The 18,454-nt window shown below is 44.5% G+C and overlaps 1 protein-coding gene across 1 annotated transcript; it reads left to right on the top strand.

Annotated features, from left to right (window-relative positions):
- LOC114587945 (uncharacterized) lies at positions 1-17,266 on the top strand. The gene is made up of 9 exons (XM_028712838.2): positions 1-173; positions 262-312; positions 423-461; positions 1,438-1,555; positions 3,428-3,472; positions 4,659-4,759; positions 12,018-12,080; positions 13,366-13,539; positions 16,668-17,266. The coding sequence occupies exons 1-9, from the start codon at positions 117-119 to the stop codon at positions 16,689-16,691; spliced, it is 672 nt and encodes a 223-aa protein (XP_028568671.2). The 5' UTR covers positions 1-116; the 3' UTR covers positions 16,692-17,266.
- Positions 17,267-18,454: the final 1,188 nt, after the last annotated feature.

The following is an 18,454-nucleotide window of genomic DNA, read 5'->3' as shown; positions in this document are numbered from 1 at the left end:
ACAGCAGGCATCAGCATGCCTTGCTTGCACAATTCCACTGGCCCTGAGCCACGTTGTTTCTGAGTCACATTTCAAGTGAATAAATTCGTTGTGCTGCTCCAGTAAGCCACAGAACGATGTCAGCCAGCACCAAGATGAGAAGCAGAAAGCAAAGGCAGAGACCTACAGATAGCGTAAGTAGGAGAATGAATTCTCACTTTAGTACAGCACGGAAATTGTAAAGCTTTTGCATGCAAATAAATGTTACTTGATTTCTTTTAGCCCGGCACAAGGATGGAACTGAGGAAACGATGCCGAAGAACGACAAGTAACGTAAATACAAGAATAAGTTCTCACTTCTCTGGACCACAAAGTATTCTGATAATTTTCTGATTCTGTTTTGTTTTTTTGCTGAACTACTTATTTGTTTTCCTTTATTTTAGGAACAGCAAGTGGAAGAAAGCTGCAGATATAGAAAGAAAGTAAGAATGAGAATGAATTGTCACTTCTGCACAGCACAAATATGGCACTAAATATTTACTAGGTTATCATGTAGCATCCCGCAAATAGCTTAGTAATAATGAAAACATTTCTGTTTTGGCAAGATTTGTAGCTGCCTGTCATGCATTTGGTAGTGTTTTTAAAGTGACCATTATGCAGCCATACCTTCTTAGGAAATGCATATCTCGACAGGAAAAAAACCAGTAGAACTACACTATAAAGCAAGATATGCATATGTTACAGTGAATATTCAAAATTTGTTTAACACTGACATTCACACATCAGTGCTGTCAATCCTTATTTATCATTATCAAAGCATCAAATACAGGAGTGTATATGCAATCCTTTTTAAGCAGATCTCACAGGGCTCTTCTTTCTCCCTGCAGCAAAATCCGTTCGTGATATAGACAAATGCCTCTGTGCATATGCATCTATGCATATGGATAGACAGAGATCTGGTTATTTACAAACTATATTCCTTCCTTTTCAGCACTGGCATACATAACTAGCCTGTTTTGTTTTTTTTAAGAAGGAAATGCAGTCCTCCAATAGGAAGATTGGGTCTTCATCCATTACGTGTGGATAATAAAGCACAACATCACTTTGTTTTGAAAGAAGACTTGTAGGAATAAGGTTCTAAGGCAAAACATTGTAGGAGTTAGATTTATTAGATAATGCAGAAAAGTTCCTATAAATTCAGCTCCTAGATCATACATTCAACTTGCATTATGCATTAAAAAAAAAATATCTCCCACACTTTATCCAGCAGATTTGTGGTATGCTGAACATGTCTCTACACATAAAAATGACTCAAGGAGCCCCTCACATTGCCTCTGTTTGTGGAATGTGTCCCTCTAGCTTTTACGGTTACACTGCTTTGTAAAGACACAGCTATTACTATCTGGGTAATATGACAGAAAACATGTATTTCATGGCAGGTTTTTCTGTTTTTCTCAGGCAGCAACAAATTATAAGTTTCTCTGCCGAGAAGAATGTTTATTCTTAACAGAGGGCAATGAAGTAGTGAAGTTTGATGTGAATGGAATCTCTCTCTCTAGACTCCAGCAAAAAAATGGTATGTTGTTTCTATGCAGTCTTTTTTTATTATTTGCAAGTTGAACAGAAAAGGGGGAGGGGATGAAAGACAATAAAATAAAAAATAGTACATGCATAATACGAATAACAACATCAGTTCACAATCTGAATGCAATAACAATCAGTACAGACATCTGAAGTTAAACATCTAAGTTAATATTAACATCTAAGTTAATATAAGCCCTCCAAATGTTCAGACTGATATCCACACAAAATTGACGTTTGTATTACGACGGTAAATATGCACAAATTTAGCCACGACTGTGAGGTCCTCCAATCACTGTGTACAAGGCTCAAAGTGCAAGCACTTGCAAAGTCCACTTTTGTTGCTTCAATGTTAGTTCCCCTACTAGAGGAATATAATTTAAAAGCACACGAACCTCTGAAAATATCAAGCATTTCAGTAACGCAAAATTGATGCAGAATGAGACAAGTTGGTATATTTTTTTCTGTTTTGCAACGTTTGCTTATACACTTCTTTCTTTCATAAATAAGAGGCAGATTCACTCTTACACTTGGAAAGTAATGATAGACAACAGGCAGGCATCCTCTATTCTTAACGGAGGCACTGGCGGAGGAAGAGGCGGGCGGGGAGAGTGCACTGCCCCCCGGCACCACGATCCCGGTGGGGTGCCATTGTGGCTGCCCCCCCTATATCAAACAAAAGAACTTTCAGGAGCGAAAGGGATGGGTTTGCCTTCTCCACCTGAAATTCTCTCCCTACTTTCTTCTGGTTAAGCCTAGAACACTATTGAAAACAAACCCTTAACATTAAATGCTAAGGGTCAAACTAGTTATGGTTAATATCAATAGCAAATGCAATTCTCTAAATAGTTGCCTCGTTTTTATGTTTTTAAATATATTATTGCTATGATGTCGTATTCTTCTTGTTAGCCACAATTAGACCATTTGATGTAAAGGCTGGATACTGAAGGGGTACAGTTAGGGTTACCCCAGAAAGCCCTGAAAACTGTTTGTGAATCCCACCCCCCAGCCAGGCCTCGGCGTATGCATTTTTAAAACTGCATATTCCTCTAAGACAAAAAGCTCGAGCTAAGCAGTCCTCTCTGTAACAAAAACGCTGTAACAAACCCATAGCTGAGAACAGAAAAGCTTTTCGCTTCCCAGATCCAAGATAACCTTGTCCTGGTACATTGATTTGCAACATACTTCCGGGAGCAACATTTCTATGTAAGAATCTGTGAAGGGGGAGAGGAAAAAAGGGGTTTGAAAAAAGGATAAAACCTGCTTGTAAAATGTTTTCGGTGCGGCCTGTCTTTTGTGAACTGAATCACACAGGTGCCTCTGCCCCCCCCCCCCCCAATGGCAGAATAAAAAACGCTCTTTCTCTGGATTAACCCCTTGGTGTCGTTTGGCTCCTTTTGTCTCTGCTCGGGTGCAACAATTATTCCTACCCATGGATTAAAAAGGCTACAATACAAGTTTAGCAAAGCAATCCTTTTAACAAACAAGCAACCCTTTTAACAAACAAGCAAATCATGATGACAATACATCCTGAACATTTTATTACAGGAAGCAAATGCAGTTATTATGAGAGAAAGAATACAAAAGGAATGATCTGTCCTTTGAGTTAATCTATAAGGACCACACCATTTCCTTGTTATGACTAAGCATGACTTCCCTGGCCACCATACGGCAGGAGGGGCTTTTAGTCATAGGAACTTTTACATGCTTTCTGAAATGGTAGAGCCCAGAGGTTTACTACTTCATTGCTAAGTAGCCTAATCAATGGAGGGATGGGGCATGAGAATATTACCACTCATTGCTATATTATAGTGGAATGATAGATGACAAGTTAGACGGTTAACACTTTGATGTGTATTATATTTAGATATCAGATGGATGACTACCTGGGTCCATTACTTCCGTGTTCAAGGTAAGAATTGGGTGACAGTGATCCAGGTTTTTTTTTTTTTTGTTTAATTCTGTTTTTGATTTAAAGGTCAATTGAAAAATGTGCACCATGACTCTTCGAAAGCGGGGCTGCCTCCCACATGAGTCCTTAATTATCCCCTACAGTGAAGCCAATTTACCCCTCTTATACCAGGAATGTGTGATAGAGGCTTAAGAGCAAAATGTCCATTTTCTAAGCAGTGAAATAAGGGAGCAAGATGCAAGCAGCCGCAACACTTGAGAAGTGAGGTATCATCTTAACTTTAAGAGTGACATCCATTATCCAATCCATGCTCCTAGTCAGTACACTAAATGTCCAAAGCAGTAATTGTGCCATAAAAGTATATTGTAGGTTGCCCCACAGCTCTGAAGACTGAGACATTTCCGGATAAATAATCTGTAAAGATTAGTCTGGCAGGCTTGTATTGTGGCCTATCAAATGAGAAGTCCCTTGCCCTGTGTGACACCCATCGATTGCAGCAGATCAAGCCATGCAATCTAGGCCACAGACAGACACCAGATATACAACAAGAAAAAAGCAAGTTTGGTAAAACAAAACAATTGGCTTGGGACAATTAAAACCAATGAGCTAACCATACACTGTATATAAGGTGGGACAAAATAAAAACCAACAAACCCTCTCGATGTCATTGCCAGTTTGATCTGGAGGAAAGTCCTTTATTTGCCCCAAACATAGTGGTACACCAGAACCTAGTCCCAAGCTACCTTTTTTGAATATTATTTTTATTTATTTATTGTACTTATGCCCCACATTTTTCTTCAAGGAGCTCCCAGTGGCATATATGGTTCTCATTTAATCCCCACAATAGCCCCGTGAGGTAAGCTAGGCTGAGAAGCATTCACTGACCCCAGGTCACCGAGTGAGCATCCTAGCCCCTGGTCCAACACTCTAACCACTGCACCACATTATCTGTGGACTTTGCTGCCATTGCTTTAGCATGTTTTGCACTCAGTCTTTGTGCTCCCAACCATTTTTGGAACATTGAACTTACGTTGTTTCACTTGTGTCACCACAGAATATATATATATATTCCAATGGATAATTACCTTAGCTCCAGTATTTTAAATTCTATTATAAATTTATACATAAATCCTGTTATATCTATTACGTTGCACGGCAATTCCTTCTTATGCCCCTCTTTTTTTAGGCCCAGGTCGTGGCAGGTTTCTAGTTACTTTTAGCCAAGTGTCCGATGAACAAAACAAATTGCTGGTGCTGACCAAAGACATTGACCACAAGCAACTGAAGGTAACCCAAGTCTGTTTATGTCTGAGATGGGATGGGGACTGAGCATCACAGAAATGCAGGCAGAAGGTAGAAAGTAATCTGCACGTTCTGATTAAAATATGCATTTAACTTGAAATACTTTTGACCAACATGGGCCTTAACTGGTAGCTGTGTGATTCTTTATTGATCACTGTTATGCCTACCGGCGTGGTTGCTCAAGATAGAACAGGCAAGATCCCCACTGGTCTTTTCAAAGGCTTTATTATTGGTGCCAAAACATTTACAGTGCAGAACGTCTCGATTCCATGTCTTGCTCAGTCACTAGCAGAATCTGAGAGTGGGCGGTCCTTAAACTTTCCCCAGCAGAGTAGTCTCTTGACCCCCATCCGACGCCTCCCCTCTCTGCATGTAAACCTACTGCGCAGAGAGGGCGTGGATAAGGGGGACCTGCCTCCCCCCCCCCGCTTTGCTTATGCACGGTGTCTTGGCTCTCTCTTGCATCCTCTGAGCCCTGCATCCCTTCCCCACTAGAGGCGGGGCTTCCCTCCTCCACGGAGGAAGTGCTGCTTCTCACGATCTTTGGAGGCTCCCTGTAACCCAGCTGCCCTTCCGCCTCTCGCCTCTGAGCTGATGGCAGTTCCCTGACAATCACACTTTTGCCATTTCAGCTGCACCCTTTTTCTGGTCACTGGCCAAACCTGAAAAATCCAGATGATGTTGATTTAGGACCAAACTAAATATGGCACTATTCATAAAAATAGTTAACTGTGTGAATAGATTTTAAGAAGTAAGTAGCAGATGTGCCAATCCACCTTTGAACCTTGTCGTGGGTGTACAGAGGCACCAACCTTTTGCTCCCTGTTGCAGTCCTCCTGCACCTGCTATTTACATTGGATGAAAAACTTCCATTGCTGGCTCAGATAGATTTCTCACCTGCCTTTATTTCCAAGAAGATGCCAGAAAATTCATCTTCTATCCCTACAGCAAGTTACAGATGAGGCTTCTTTGACATTATTAATGTTTGGCCAATTTACATGAATTTAAGGGCCCCCAAATTAGTGAGGAAGCCTTAGAGTTGTGCCCAGTAAGATGGTGGATTGCTTAAATCCTTTGAGAAAAGAGTGATGCCCCAACACTTCAACAAATGGAAAGGTAATATGATAAGGGCCTGTTTTCACTGAAAATCTCAGTAGAATTAACTACATGGAGCCATTTCCAGAGAGGTATCCCATTACAATCTTGCAGCAAAAATGACAGTCTTGCGGCACTAATTTAAGACTAACAGATTTATTTATTTATATTTTTCAAAGCACAACTCTATCTATCGTCTATAGGATGCTGTGGTGGGATGATGAGCTGCTTGTGCGTAAAATGCAAGTCCCTCAGAGTTTGATCAGGTTTTCAAACCTCTGCCTGTGACGGAGCCCCTCCGGCATGGCTGCGTCAATCGCTAGTAGAATCCGAAAGTGGTTGCTTTCGGAAACGTTTCCAACATAAAAGCTCTTTCACGGAAACACGTCTTCTGGACTCTCTGCGTGACAGTTTCCGGCGAGGCGTGGGTGTCCCTATAGGAGGTCCTGAGACCTCTCCACTGTTTTCGCTGGAAACGTCTCTGAGCCACCCCTCCGACTCACTTTCCCTGGAAGTTCCTGCTCGCCCCCTACTGGTTCCCTCTTCAGCTGCTCCGTCTCTTTCAACCTGAGGGAGCCTTTGCACCTCCTGTCCTTCCGATGGCAGTTCCCTGACATCCACCTCCCCTCCAGGGCCCCCTTCACCCCCTCCCGTCTCCTCCCCTCCGGGCTGGGAGGAAGTAAAACCCCTGAAAGAACCTTCCTCATCGTCCGAAGTTTCGAACACTTCCCTCCACCTGCTACTGTCCCTCGTCTCTCGATACTCCTCGTCTTCGGAGTCTATTCCCTCTTCCAACTCCGACTCCGTGAATCCTTCCATTTCCTGTTCCTCGTCGGTGGTGCCGAAGTACTCCCTCCTAAACCTTTCTACCGGCTGTGGTTTCCTAGGGAATCTTTGGTGGAACGTTTCTGTTAAAACCTCGTCATTGACCTCCCCTGCAGTCACCCAGGTGTTTTCTGACTCCGGTTCCCCTTCCCACGCCACCAAATACTCTACCTGATTTCCCTTCCACCTGGAATCGAGGATTTCCGCTACATGGTTGCTGCGTTCCCTCTCTTCCAAGGCTGGTCCCCTGACGTGCTCCCCTTCACGTCCCCCCCTGTATGGTGACAGTAACGACCTGTGGAACACTGGGTGCAATTTCATGTGGTTGGGTAACCGGAGTTTGAAAGCCACCGGGTTGACCTGCTGAATGACCTCAAAGGGTCCCAATCTTCTGGGCCTCAATTTCTTACAACCCCCTTTGAACGGCAACCCTTGGGTTGACAGCCACACTTGATCCCCCACCCTTATGGTTTCACCTTCCCTTCTGTTCTTGTCTGCCTGCTTCTTATATTGTGCCTTGGCCCTTTCTAAGTTGAGCTGGAGCTGATGATGGATCGCTTCCATCTCTTCTACAAAATGTTCAGCCGCTGGAACGCTCCATCTCTCCCCTCCCTCCCCTGGAAATGCCCTGGGGTGACACCCGTAATTAGCCAAAAAGGGGCTCATCCCTGTGGACACATTCTCCGCATTATTGTAGGCAAATTCTGCCAGCGCCAACTTTTCGACCCAATCGTTCTCTCTGTCATTGACATAACACCTCAGATATTGTTGAAGAATGCCATTTGCTCTTTCCGCCTGCCCGTTGGTTTCAGGGTGCCGGGCCGTTGAAAAATTGACTTCCACGTGCAGCAAGCTCATGAGCTTCCTCCAGAACCTGGAAGTAAATTGTTTGCCGCGGTCTGAGATCACCCTCAAGGGAGCCCCGTGCAACCTAAAGATGTGTTCTACAAACAACTTCGCTGTTTCTTCCGCTGTGACTGCATGTGAGCATGCTACAAAGTGGCACATCTTTGTTAACAGGTCTACTACTACCATGATGGCTGTTTTCCCCTTGGACTTCGGCAGATCCGTCATAAAATCTATTGATACCGCTTCCCAAGGCCGTTCTGGTGTGGGTAATGGTTCTAATAACCCTGCCGGCGCCCGTCTTTCCCCTTTGGCTCGCTGACATTGGTCACACCCTCTTACATACTCCCTTACATCTTCCCTCACCTTGGGCCACCAGAATTCCCTGGTAACCAACCACATGGTCTTGTGTTGCCCAAAATGTCCCGCCGTGGGGCTATCGTGCAACTGCTTGAGTACTCTCCCCCTCAATTCACCTTCGGGTATATACAGTGCCCCTTTGTAATACAATGCCCCATTTCTTTCCTCAAAACCTTCGGGGCTCTCGCCCTCCCCCCTGAGTCCTCTGAGCTTATCCTGGGCATATTCATCATTTTCCGTTTCCTCTACCAGTTCTCGTTGCCCCACCAGCGCCGCCCCACACACCCAGCGGTCCTCAGGGATGACATGTCTCTCTTCAATCGCCCCCTCCCCCTCCCAATACTCTGGTTTGCGTGAGAGAGCGTCCGCCCTGACGTTTTCTGGACCTGGCACATAACAAATTTCAAAGTTGAATTTAGAGAATTCCTGTGCCCATCTCACTTGTCGTTGGTTGAGCACTCGAGCTGTTCTCCAATACTCTAAATTCTTGTGGTCGGTGCACACTTGCACCTTGTGTTGTGCCCCAATTAATAAATGTCTCCACCTCCGGAACGCTTCGTGAATGGCAAGTAGTTCCCTGTCATACACCGTGTAGTTCCTCTCGGATTTATTCAGCTTCCGCGAGAAGAAGGCACACGGTCTCCACTCTGACATACTCCTCCCCGGTTGAAGAAGTACCGCCCCTACCGCCCGGTCGGACGCATCGGTTTCCACTCTCATGGGTTTTCGTAAATCCACATGCAGAAGTTGTTCTTCCGAGGCGAAAGCCCTTTTCAGTTCTTCAAATGCTCGCTCCGCCTCCGCCGTCCAAACAAATTTCTTCTTGCTGCTGAGGCAGTCGGTGATGGGCGCCGTCAAGTGGGCAAAGTTCTTGATGAACTTCCGATAAAAGTTCCCAAACCCCAAGAATCTTTGCACATCCTTCTTGGTCTTCGGTGTCTTCCATTCCAGTACCGCTTGGACCTTGCCTGGATCCATGGCCAATCCCTTGTCTGACAAGCGGTACCCCAGGAATTCCACCTCCTTGGTATGAAACTGGCACTTCTCCAGTTTCACCCACAGCTGGTTGGCTTGCAGCCTGCCCAACACTTCTCGAACGTCCCTCACATGCTGCTCCTCATCCTCCGAATACACCAACACGTCGTCTAAAAAGGCCACACAGTTCTTGTAGAGCAAAGGCCCCAGAACGTGGTTAATAAACGCTTGAAAGCACGCGGAGCCTCCTTGTAGACCGAAGGGCATAACGAGGTATTCAAAGGCTCCCAAAGGGGTGAACATGGTGGTCTTCCATTCATCTCCCTTCCTTATGCGTATCAGATTGTACGCCCCCCGCAGGTCCAGCTTTGTAAAAATCTTTCCCTTCCTTACCCTGGTCAAAATGTCATCAATTCGGGGCATAGGGAAAGCCAGGGGTTCCGACACTGCATTCAAGGCCCTGAAGTCACACACAAGTCTCGGCTTATCTGTGTTTTTTTTTGTCCACAAAAAACACTGGGCTGCCCCCCACCGCTCGGGACTCTCTGATGAAACCTCGCTTCAGGTTTTTGTCAATGAACTCCCTCAGCTCCTGCATCTCCCTGTCGGACATGGCGTACAGCTTGCCCACTGGGAGTTGGGCCCCAGGGAGTAGGTTGATTTGACAGTCAAAGGGTCTATGCGGCGGCAGTTTGTCTGCTTCCCTTTCGCTGAATACGTTGCTCAGATCTGCGTATTGCGGGGGCACCTTCCCTCTGCCCATTACTTCCATCCCGGCTAGGGTGACTCTGTCTCCGCCCTGAACCTTCCCCTGCTTGCAGTGTTCTAGGCAATGCGCTGACCCAAAGGAGACCACCCTCTGATGCCAGCCCACTAGCGGATCGTGTAGCGCCAGCCAGCTCATCCCCAAAATGATGGGAGCTCCTCCCAAGGTGGCCACATTAAACGCTATCCGTTCGGTGTGCCTTGCCACCCTCATTATCATCGGGACAGTCTGTTGGCTAACTTCTCCTCCCAACAGCTCTCTGCCATCAATCGTGGTCACCTGCAAGGGATTACTTAAAGGGATGGTCTGTATCTGGTGCTCAGCTGCAAACTCCTTACTCATAAAATTACAGGAGCTGCCTGAATCCAAAAGCGCCTTGACCTGTAGGGGGTGTCCATTTGGCAGCTCTAGTGACACTTCTATCACTAAAGCAGGTCTGGGTGGTTCTGGCGTGGGCACTTTCACTGCTCTTTGGCCTGGCTGCTGTGCCCCGACGGTGGCAGCCAGGCGTTGGCTTTTACTTGCTCCTTGTTTTCCTCCTCCCTTTCCCCCACAGCTCCTGCCATCCCTTGCCATTCCTTTCTTTGTGGGCAGACTCTGGCAAAGTGCCCTGGCTGTTGGCAGAGATAACATTTCTTGGCGCTCTTTCCCTCCTTCTTCCGCCCTTCACTGGGATTTGAAACTGCGCGCGCCCGCGCTGTTCCAACTTCCATCGGCTCTGCCGGCGGGAAAGGTGGCTCTGGAATGTCCGGAATGCGCAGTTCCCTCCAACGTTCTCCTTTCCCTTCCCGCCTTTCCAAAGCTCTCGCTTCCTGGCGCGCTCCTATGGCCAGCGCGGATTTGGTCAGCTGATCCATAGACTCCGCCCTTGGCCCCCGGGAAAGTTCATCTTTAACGGCCGAAGAAAGCCCCTCTTCAAAAAGCATTTGGATGGGTTCCGCCGATAGGTCCCACCCCAATTTATGAATCAGCATAGTAAACTCAGTCCAGTACTCACGGACAGATCGGCTCCCCTGTTTGCAAGCCATTAACTGCCTTCGTACCACCCCCTGCTCAATGTCACTGGAAAACATCAGGTCCATGGCACGAAAAAACTTCCTCGTGTCCTTTAGTATCTCATTATTCACTGCCATCAGGGGTCGAACCCAATCCTTCGCCCCCCCTTCGAGATGGCCAATTACAAAAGCCACTCGCGATTCCTCGTCGGGGAAGTCATCATACTGCAGGTTGAGAGCGTATTGCATCTCAGTTCTAAAGGCATGATAGTTTCTGGGATCTCCCCCGAATTTCTGCACCAATCCTGGCACCTTTCTGGCTATCGAGGTGGTTTTCTCCTTTCCCTTTTCTGCATCCTGAGCCCTCCTCTCCTCAAGCCTCGCCGTTTGCATGGCCAGCTGGATCTCCAACGCCCTGTACCTTTCTTCCAGGCTTGGACCTCCTCCAGCTGCTCCTGCTCCTCCGGTTCCGGCTGGGTCGCTCATGATGCCGCTGCTTGCACAAGCTGGCTTTCAGGGACTTTCGGATTGCTGTGGTGGGATGATGAGCTGCTTGTGCGTAAAATGCAAGTCCCTCAGAGTTTGATCAGGTTTTCAAACCTCTGCCTGTGACGGAGCCCCTCCGGCATGGCTGCGTCAATCGCTAGTAGAATCCGAAAGTGGTTGCTTTCGGAAACGTTTCCAACATAAAAGCTCTTTCACGGAAACACGTCTTCTGGACTCTCTGCGTGACAGTTTCCGGCGAGGCGTGGGTGTCCCTATAGGAGGTCCTGAGACCTCTCCACTGTTTTCGCTGGAAACGTCTCTGAGCCACCCCTCCGACTCACTTTCCCTGGAAGTTCCTGCTCGCCCCCTACTGGTTCCCTCTTCAGCTGCTCCGTCTCTTTCAACCTGAGGGAGCCTTTGCACCTCCTGTCCTTCCGATGGCAGTTCCCTGACAGATGCAGTGCATGAAACAGCATTATTATAGTACAAAAAGATTATAAAGAGCTATATGAACTTATCATTCCCATATGTAGTAAAACTAGCAGCCTAGTACCTGTTGTTGCTCAAGAATTCTAAGAAGCCAAAAACCCAGTGCAAATTTGAAAGGTTAAATCTGGCATCTTGATACTAAATGGTGTTGAATTGTATCCAAACATAGATGGAAACCTGCTCCTTGATCTCCTGATCATACAAAATTTGATTATGATTTCTTTGGAGGTGTCCAAATCCATAGCAAACAACATTTTCAAAATATGTAGTTGATAACGACCGTCATTTTAAAAATCTGTTGGTTTGTTTGTTACTTGTTCTTCTACACTATGTCCAATCTAGTCATTATTTTGGTATCCCATATTTTCCCAAAGCATTCTGAAACTAAGAGGTCTTTTCTTTGCAGGTGTTTTCATGCGATATGCCGAATAAGCCACATACTAAGGGCAAAAGGTTTGATATCACTAAGGTACGAGATCAACCAATATTTTTTTCTGAAGAATGTGAACACTTAGAAATGCTTTATGCCAGGTCTGTACAATTTGTGACCCACCAAACTGAGCACAATTCACTATCAATATCTACCTACTAGGTACATACTTTACATGGCTCAAAAGCTGCATTCGGTTTTATAATCAGAAGTGGTACAGGCTTGCTATATGCTATACTGTTTCATGCTCCTCATAGTCCCTTTTCATCATCATCATCATCATCATTATTCCACCCATCTGACTGGGTTCCCCCAGCCACTCTGGGCGGCTTCCAGGAAAATATATAAAAAACACAATAAAACCTCTAACATTAAAAGTTTCCCTATACCGGGCTGTCTTCAGATGTTTTCTAGTCAGATAACTGTTTATTGCCTTGACATTTGATAGGAAGGTGTTCCACAGGTCGGGTGCCTCTGCTTGGTTCCCTGTAACTTCATTTCTTGCAATGAGGGAACCGCCAGAAGGTGGCATGAGAGTGCTTTAAATGTACAGGGTAGAAAGCACCCATGACTACTCAGAAGTAAGCCCTATTGACTTCAGTGCGGCTTACTTCGATATAAGCTGGCTTGGGATTGCAGCTTTAGTCTTGCTTGGAAGAAGCACAGGAGGCTTGTGAGTGAAGACTCATGTGTTGTCAACATGAGAAAGGATTAACTATTCGGCTAAAGTGCTATTTAGTGTGTGTGGAAGTCTTAGATATAAAACAGTTGACTGGGGAGACTTGGGTCCAAATCCTTATTTGGCCATGAAGCTTGGTAGGCGATCTTGCACCAGTCAGTCTTTCAACCGAACCTACCTCACAGGGCTGTCGTAAAGACAAAATGGCAGAACTGGGTACTCTCAGGCTCTAGAAGTGTACTGTACAGAACCTCGAGTGAAGCCCTAGCTGAACAAAAAGCTAGGAAACTGGTTAAAGAGTGGTCAGTAATCACCGATTTGCATGGGAAGTTGGAGTGGTGCTGATAAATGTATGTGCTTCCATAAAAAAATTCCAGAGGCAACAGATTGGCCAGTGGCGTATGTTTTTCCAGAGTGCACATGCAACAAAATGCATATCTAAAGTGCAAGGGAGACAGTGAACCTTCTTACTCTGGTATAAGGAAGGAATTGCAGTGCCATTGAAAGTGGTACTTGAGAAAATTCCCCAGGACATGATGTTTTTAAAAAACTCATTTTAGTTGAACATATAACGGTACCCTGCTAATATTTGTCCTTTTCTTTTCTTTAATAATCTTAATAATCTATATTTTGGTATTTCCATAGCTAAGTGCAGATGATCTAAAATGTCATCTTTTCTTCATGGATAAAGAAAAAAATGGAGAAGTGGTACAGCTTAAGTGCCCTGAAGATACAACACACTATATTCATGCGAGTCGGACACTGTTTCTAAAGTACAGAGACACAGATGTGACGGATGGATCAATATTCCGCTTCAGGGTGAGAAACTGATAAAGGCACTCCCAAGATCTTGCACTGTTTTGACATGCAAGTGTAGCAGAAAGGCAGAAGCCATGGGAAGGGGTTGTGGCTTAGTGGTAGAACATCTGCTTTGCATGCAGAAGGTTCCAGGTTCAATCCCCAGCATTGCCAGGTAGGGCTGGAAAAGACTCACACTTTGAAGAGCTGCTACTAGCCTTTGTAGATGTACCAAGTGTCTGCCTTGGTGCAAGGTAGCGTCATATGTTGCAATGGTTGGCAATTTATTGCCACCCTTCTTTTAGGGCTTAGCAATGACAGACCAGAAGTATAAGCTAGATCTCTCCCTCCCATCCATAATATCTAGAGCCACTAACCTGTGCTGACTGACAGGGACATGGGCGGCGCTGTGGTCTATACCACTGAGCTTCTTGGGTTTGCTGATATAAGGTCAGCGGTTCGAATTTGCACGGCGAGCTGAGCTCCCGTTGCTCTGTCCCAGCTTCTGCTAACCTAGCAGTTCAAAAGCATACCAGTGTGAGTAGATAAATAGGTACCACCCGTTGCACCAGAAGTGGTTTAGTCATGCTGGCCACATGACCACGGAAAAGCTGCCTGCAGACAAACACTGGCTCGAAAGCAGAGATGAGTGCCGCACCCCATAGTCAAATTTGACTGGACTGAACTGTCCAGGGTTCCTCAACTTTACCTTTGTTGTTGTTTAGTCATTTAGTCGTGTCTGACTCTTCGTGACCCCATGGACCAGAGCACGCCGGGCACTTCTGTCTTCCACTGCCTCCCACAGTTTGGTCAAACTCATGCTGGTAGCTTCGAGAACACTGTCCAACCATCTCGTCCTTCTCGTCTTTACCTTTATCTTAGTTTATTTCCAAATCTTTCCCCATAATTGGCAGCTTATGATGTGGGGTGGCATCAGATCTCCCTGTCTTTGAAAGCTGAGGATTGAGGGAGCAATAGCATTAGGGCAACCATGGGCATAGCTGGGGGAGGGGCAGCTTCCCCCCAAACAATAAAAATACCGGTACTTAAATAACTGAGGTTCTGCCCCCCCCCCACCACATGAAGCCTGGCTAGGGCCATGGGGGGCAACATAAAAATAAAAGCGCAACAACACTGTAAGAATGTCAGCAGTGACATCGGGGCCGAGAAATGGGCCAAAACTGAGGGAGCATGTGAGCAAACTTATGCAAATATTTTGTATTGATATCCTGCACTGCTATCAGTCTTCCTTACCACACCCACAGCATAAACTGTGCCCACTGATACTGTGTGCAAACATTGGGATGGGCCAACTGCTCTTGCCCAGTTACACCCAAGCAGCAAAGTTGCCATAGTTCATTGGGTGCTGATTCTGGAATGTCTGTGCAACCTTTTAGCCAAGTGCCATAGAATCAGAGAATCTTAGAGTTGGAAGGGACCCAAGCGTCATCTAGTCCAACTCCCTGCAATGCAGGAATCCCAGCTAAAGCATCAAATGGGCTTCCTGTAGGGATGCTGGAGAATTCCATCGGAAACAGAAAAGGGAGCAGAAATCCCCACAATCTGCATGTTTGTTAGAGGTCAGGAACGGAAGTCACACGAGCAAATATGACCAGTATTCTGTTCTTTTTGTCTGCAAGCATGTTTACCTTCCATTGAAACCAGTTGTGCAAATTTTAGCTATAGCAGATAGCGAGGAGGATAGCGTAGGAATGTAGGTTTTGGTGGAATCTGAACTGTAGCAGATCAGAAATAGTGCGGATTGCAACAAAGCCAGGACTGGGTGAATTTTGCACCCCTAGCTCCCTGTTATTTTATCTGTTTGAGGAATAAATAATATTAATACAAACAATATTAATCCCAGGAAAGCAGTTTAGAAGAGAATCTTGCTTGTGTGCATCCTTTGGAGAAGTATGCACATTTGTGCTTTTTGAGGAAGGCCAGGAGCGCTGCAGGTGAAATTGTGTGTGTGTGTGTGTGTGCCCCCACTCTCTCTGCATCTGGGAGTATCCTTGTTTCTTTGTTTTCCGTTCAGCTGGTGACTTCCAATTTCTTTCCTTTGTGTAAACATTTTAAAGGTTAATTCCTCAGTATTGACTTTTTCTAGAAACAACCTGGCTATCTGATGTCATAGAGGGGACATAGTCTGTCACTTTATGTCTGGGATAGGCAACCTCCATGGACCTAATCTGGCCTGGCATGGGTTCCACTTTTGCCATAATGCAGTTTTCCCCAGACCAGATTCTCCAGCCCCTGTGTGGTGCTTTGAAGTCTCAAGCACTCATGGGGACTTCAAAGCATCCCATCATCTGTTGTTAGGGATTTGACAGGTGAGTGGCCCTTCGTACTGGTCGAATTTTCCCAACAAGAAGTAGGGAAGATGATGGTCTGTTTCACGTATCAGATCCTTACCTTCATTCTTTTGACTGAAATACAGCATATGAATAAACAGTAACATAGCATAACAGATCTAGTTCCCTGCCTTTGATCTAGATGATGGAAGCCGATGGCTCAAATCCTGTACGTAAAATGCTCTAGTTTAATTCTCCCCACTCCAACTATACTGCCTCCATTCATACACTCCTACTGCTGTCACTTGTGCACTGTGATATTTTAGATGATAACTCCCAACATCCCTGACAATTAGCCATGCTGGCTGGAGTGGATGGGGACCTAGTTGAAGGCTGCCTTAAGAGACTCTAGCACCGACCCCTTCCGTCAAGTCTCTGTATGCAGTAAACTCACAGGTGAAATGAGAAGGCAAGAGCAGGCTGCTAGATAGGTTCTCTAAGGGTGAGGATAATGAAGTCCTTGGCTTCAAGTGAATGGCTTACTGCCGTTGCAGAACATAAAAGATAGATGTTGGTATAGTGTATTGGAGGAGGGTGGGATTAAACTAGGGCACCGGAAGTTGGTTTTATTTTTTTTTTTTGGGGGGGGGGTGTCACTGCATGATAGATGCATAATTCATAGTTGCATTTTATATGGTGAGCTCATTGTTGTTATTCAATTTGCTACCCAGTTCCCGCTATGGTTACTCAGAAGTAAGTTCCAGTGTTTTCCCTATTTATGTAAAAATTTCAAATTTGGTATCATAGTAGTCTTCATGCACAGAACCTGTATTTATGACTCTTTCTGTATTTTAACAGCTCAGAAAAGCTGTCCAGCCATGAAAGTTTGCAACTGCATATGTTCAAGTAAGCGAAGGAAAGATCCTACATTACACGGCCTGTTTTTGTAACTCTGTGTTTGAAATAACCAAGTATAGTATTTATTCAATTTGATGTAGAATGACAATTTGTTGTACTGTCATTCTGTGCACTTAATTACTTTCTAATACATTTAAAGAACTGGGATTAGTATATCTTATCTTTTTATGCTGATTAAGATCCTCTTATTGTTTTCCTTTGCTGTGCAAGATAGAATCTGGTAACAGCTAGGAGCCTTTGTAATGGCCCCAAGGCTTTGTAACAACCTCCCTAAGGAGATCAGAAATACTGTAGCTCTTCCATTATGGCCCTCTGAAATGACTGCAACACTAACTTTCTCTGGATGCTATTTGAAAGCTGCATAAAATTTGATGAAAGATTTGTCTTAATTTTTGCTGGCTACTGATTTTTTTTTTTTTTTGCCTTCTTAAATTTAACTGTTTTTCTTTTTATATTTTTATACAACCTGTATTGTAGTTGTAGATCTCTTAATGGAAAGGTTGAATGTACATATTTTCAATAAAAGTATCTTAAAGCAATGTTTATTGTCAGTTATTTCTCAACACTCCGAGTCCATAACTCTATGGAAAAGAACACCCAGTGTGTAATATATAGTGTTACTTTATTCAGAGTAGGTCTGTTTAAAGCAATGTGGTTAAGTGAAAAGTCTGTTGATTTTGTTAAGTTGTGGGTGAACATATCAGACAACACAGCGATTCTTCAAAAGCTCTTATTTATTCAGAGGCCAGAACAGAACTGCACTGAAGGGTTCAGTCAGCCTGCTTATATAGAGCTCCAGTACAACGTAACTGTAACAATTTTCTAAAACTATCCAATCACTGAACGTCACTTTCAATCCCTTATTTGCATAACTATCTACAGTATCCCCCTGCTGGCCCAGGGTGAGAACTTCAGTACATAACAGATTTCAATGGGTCTACTCCGGGTACTGCTCAGTTGGACATCACCCAATGCTGAACAAGTCTGAGATTGTATGCAACTACAGCAGCAAGAATACTTATTGCTAAACATTGGAAGACACAAGATTTACCCACACTGGAGGAGTGGCAGATGCAACTGATGGACTACATGGAACTGGCTGAAATGACTGGCAGAATCCGAGACTTGGGGGAAGAGGAGATGGAAGAGGACTGGAAAAAATTTAAGGACTATTTACAAAAATACTATAAGCTGTATGAATCTTAAAAAAATTGCATGATTTGGAAGTTTTAGCTTCAGCGATTAGACTTCTGAAACAGAAAATTAAGTTAAAAGTAAGAAAAGGATGAAATTTGAAGTATTACCAAGGGTGATTTAAGGTACAAGTAATTGACAAAGAGTATGTTAAATCTAAAACATTTGAAAGGTAGAAATTAAGATGTGAAAAAAGGTAATAATTTGCTGACTTTTTAAGGGTGAAGAACGCATGGTATGGGAGATGCGAGGAAGTCTGATTGGTTATGTAAAAACATTCCTGAAAATGGAATTTTTTCTTTTTCTTTATTTGGTTATTCTATCTGTGATATGTGAACTTTATATATTTGTTTCTGTACTTGAAAATGCAATAAAAATATTTTATTAAAAAATAAAAAATAAAAAAATGAACAAGTCTGAGATTGAACCCCTTTCAGCAGACTTCTAAGTCTTCACTTTTTGTAGTGGTTCTTGGGAGCCAGTGTTAAAGTGGCAGAAGACTGGGTGATATACACACTAAGTTTAGTTGAAAT

Source organism: Podarcis muralis, chromosome 17 (genome assembly GCF_964188315.1).
Source record: "Podarcis muralis chromosome 17, rPodMur119.hap1.1, whole genome shotgun sequence".
NCBI lineage: Eukaryota > Metazoa > Chordata > Lepidosauria > Squamata > Lacertidae > Podarcis > Podarcis muralis.
The sequence above is the reverse complement of the archived record's forward strand: the minus strand, read 5'-3'. Positions and strand labels throughout refer to the sequence as shown.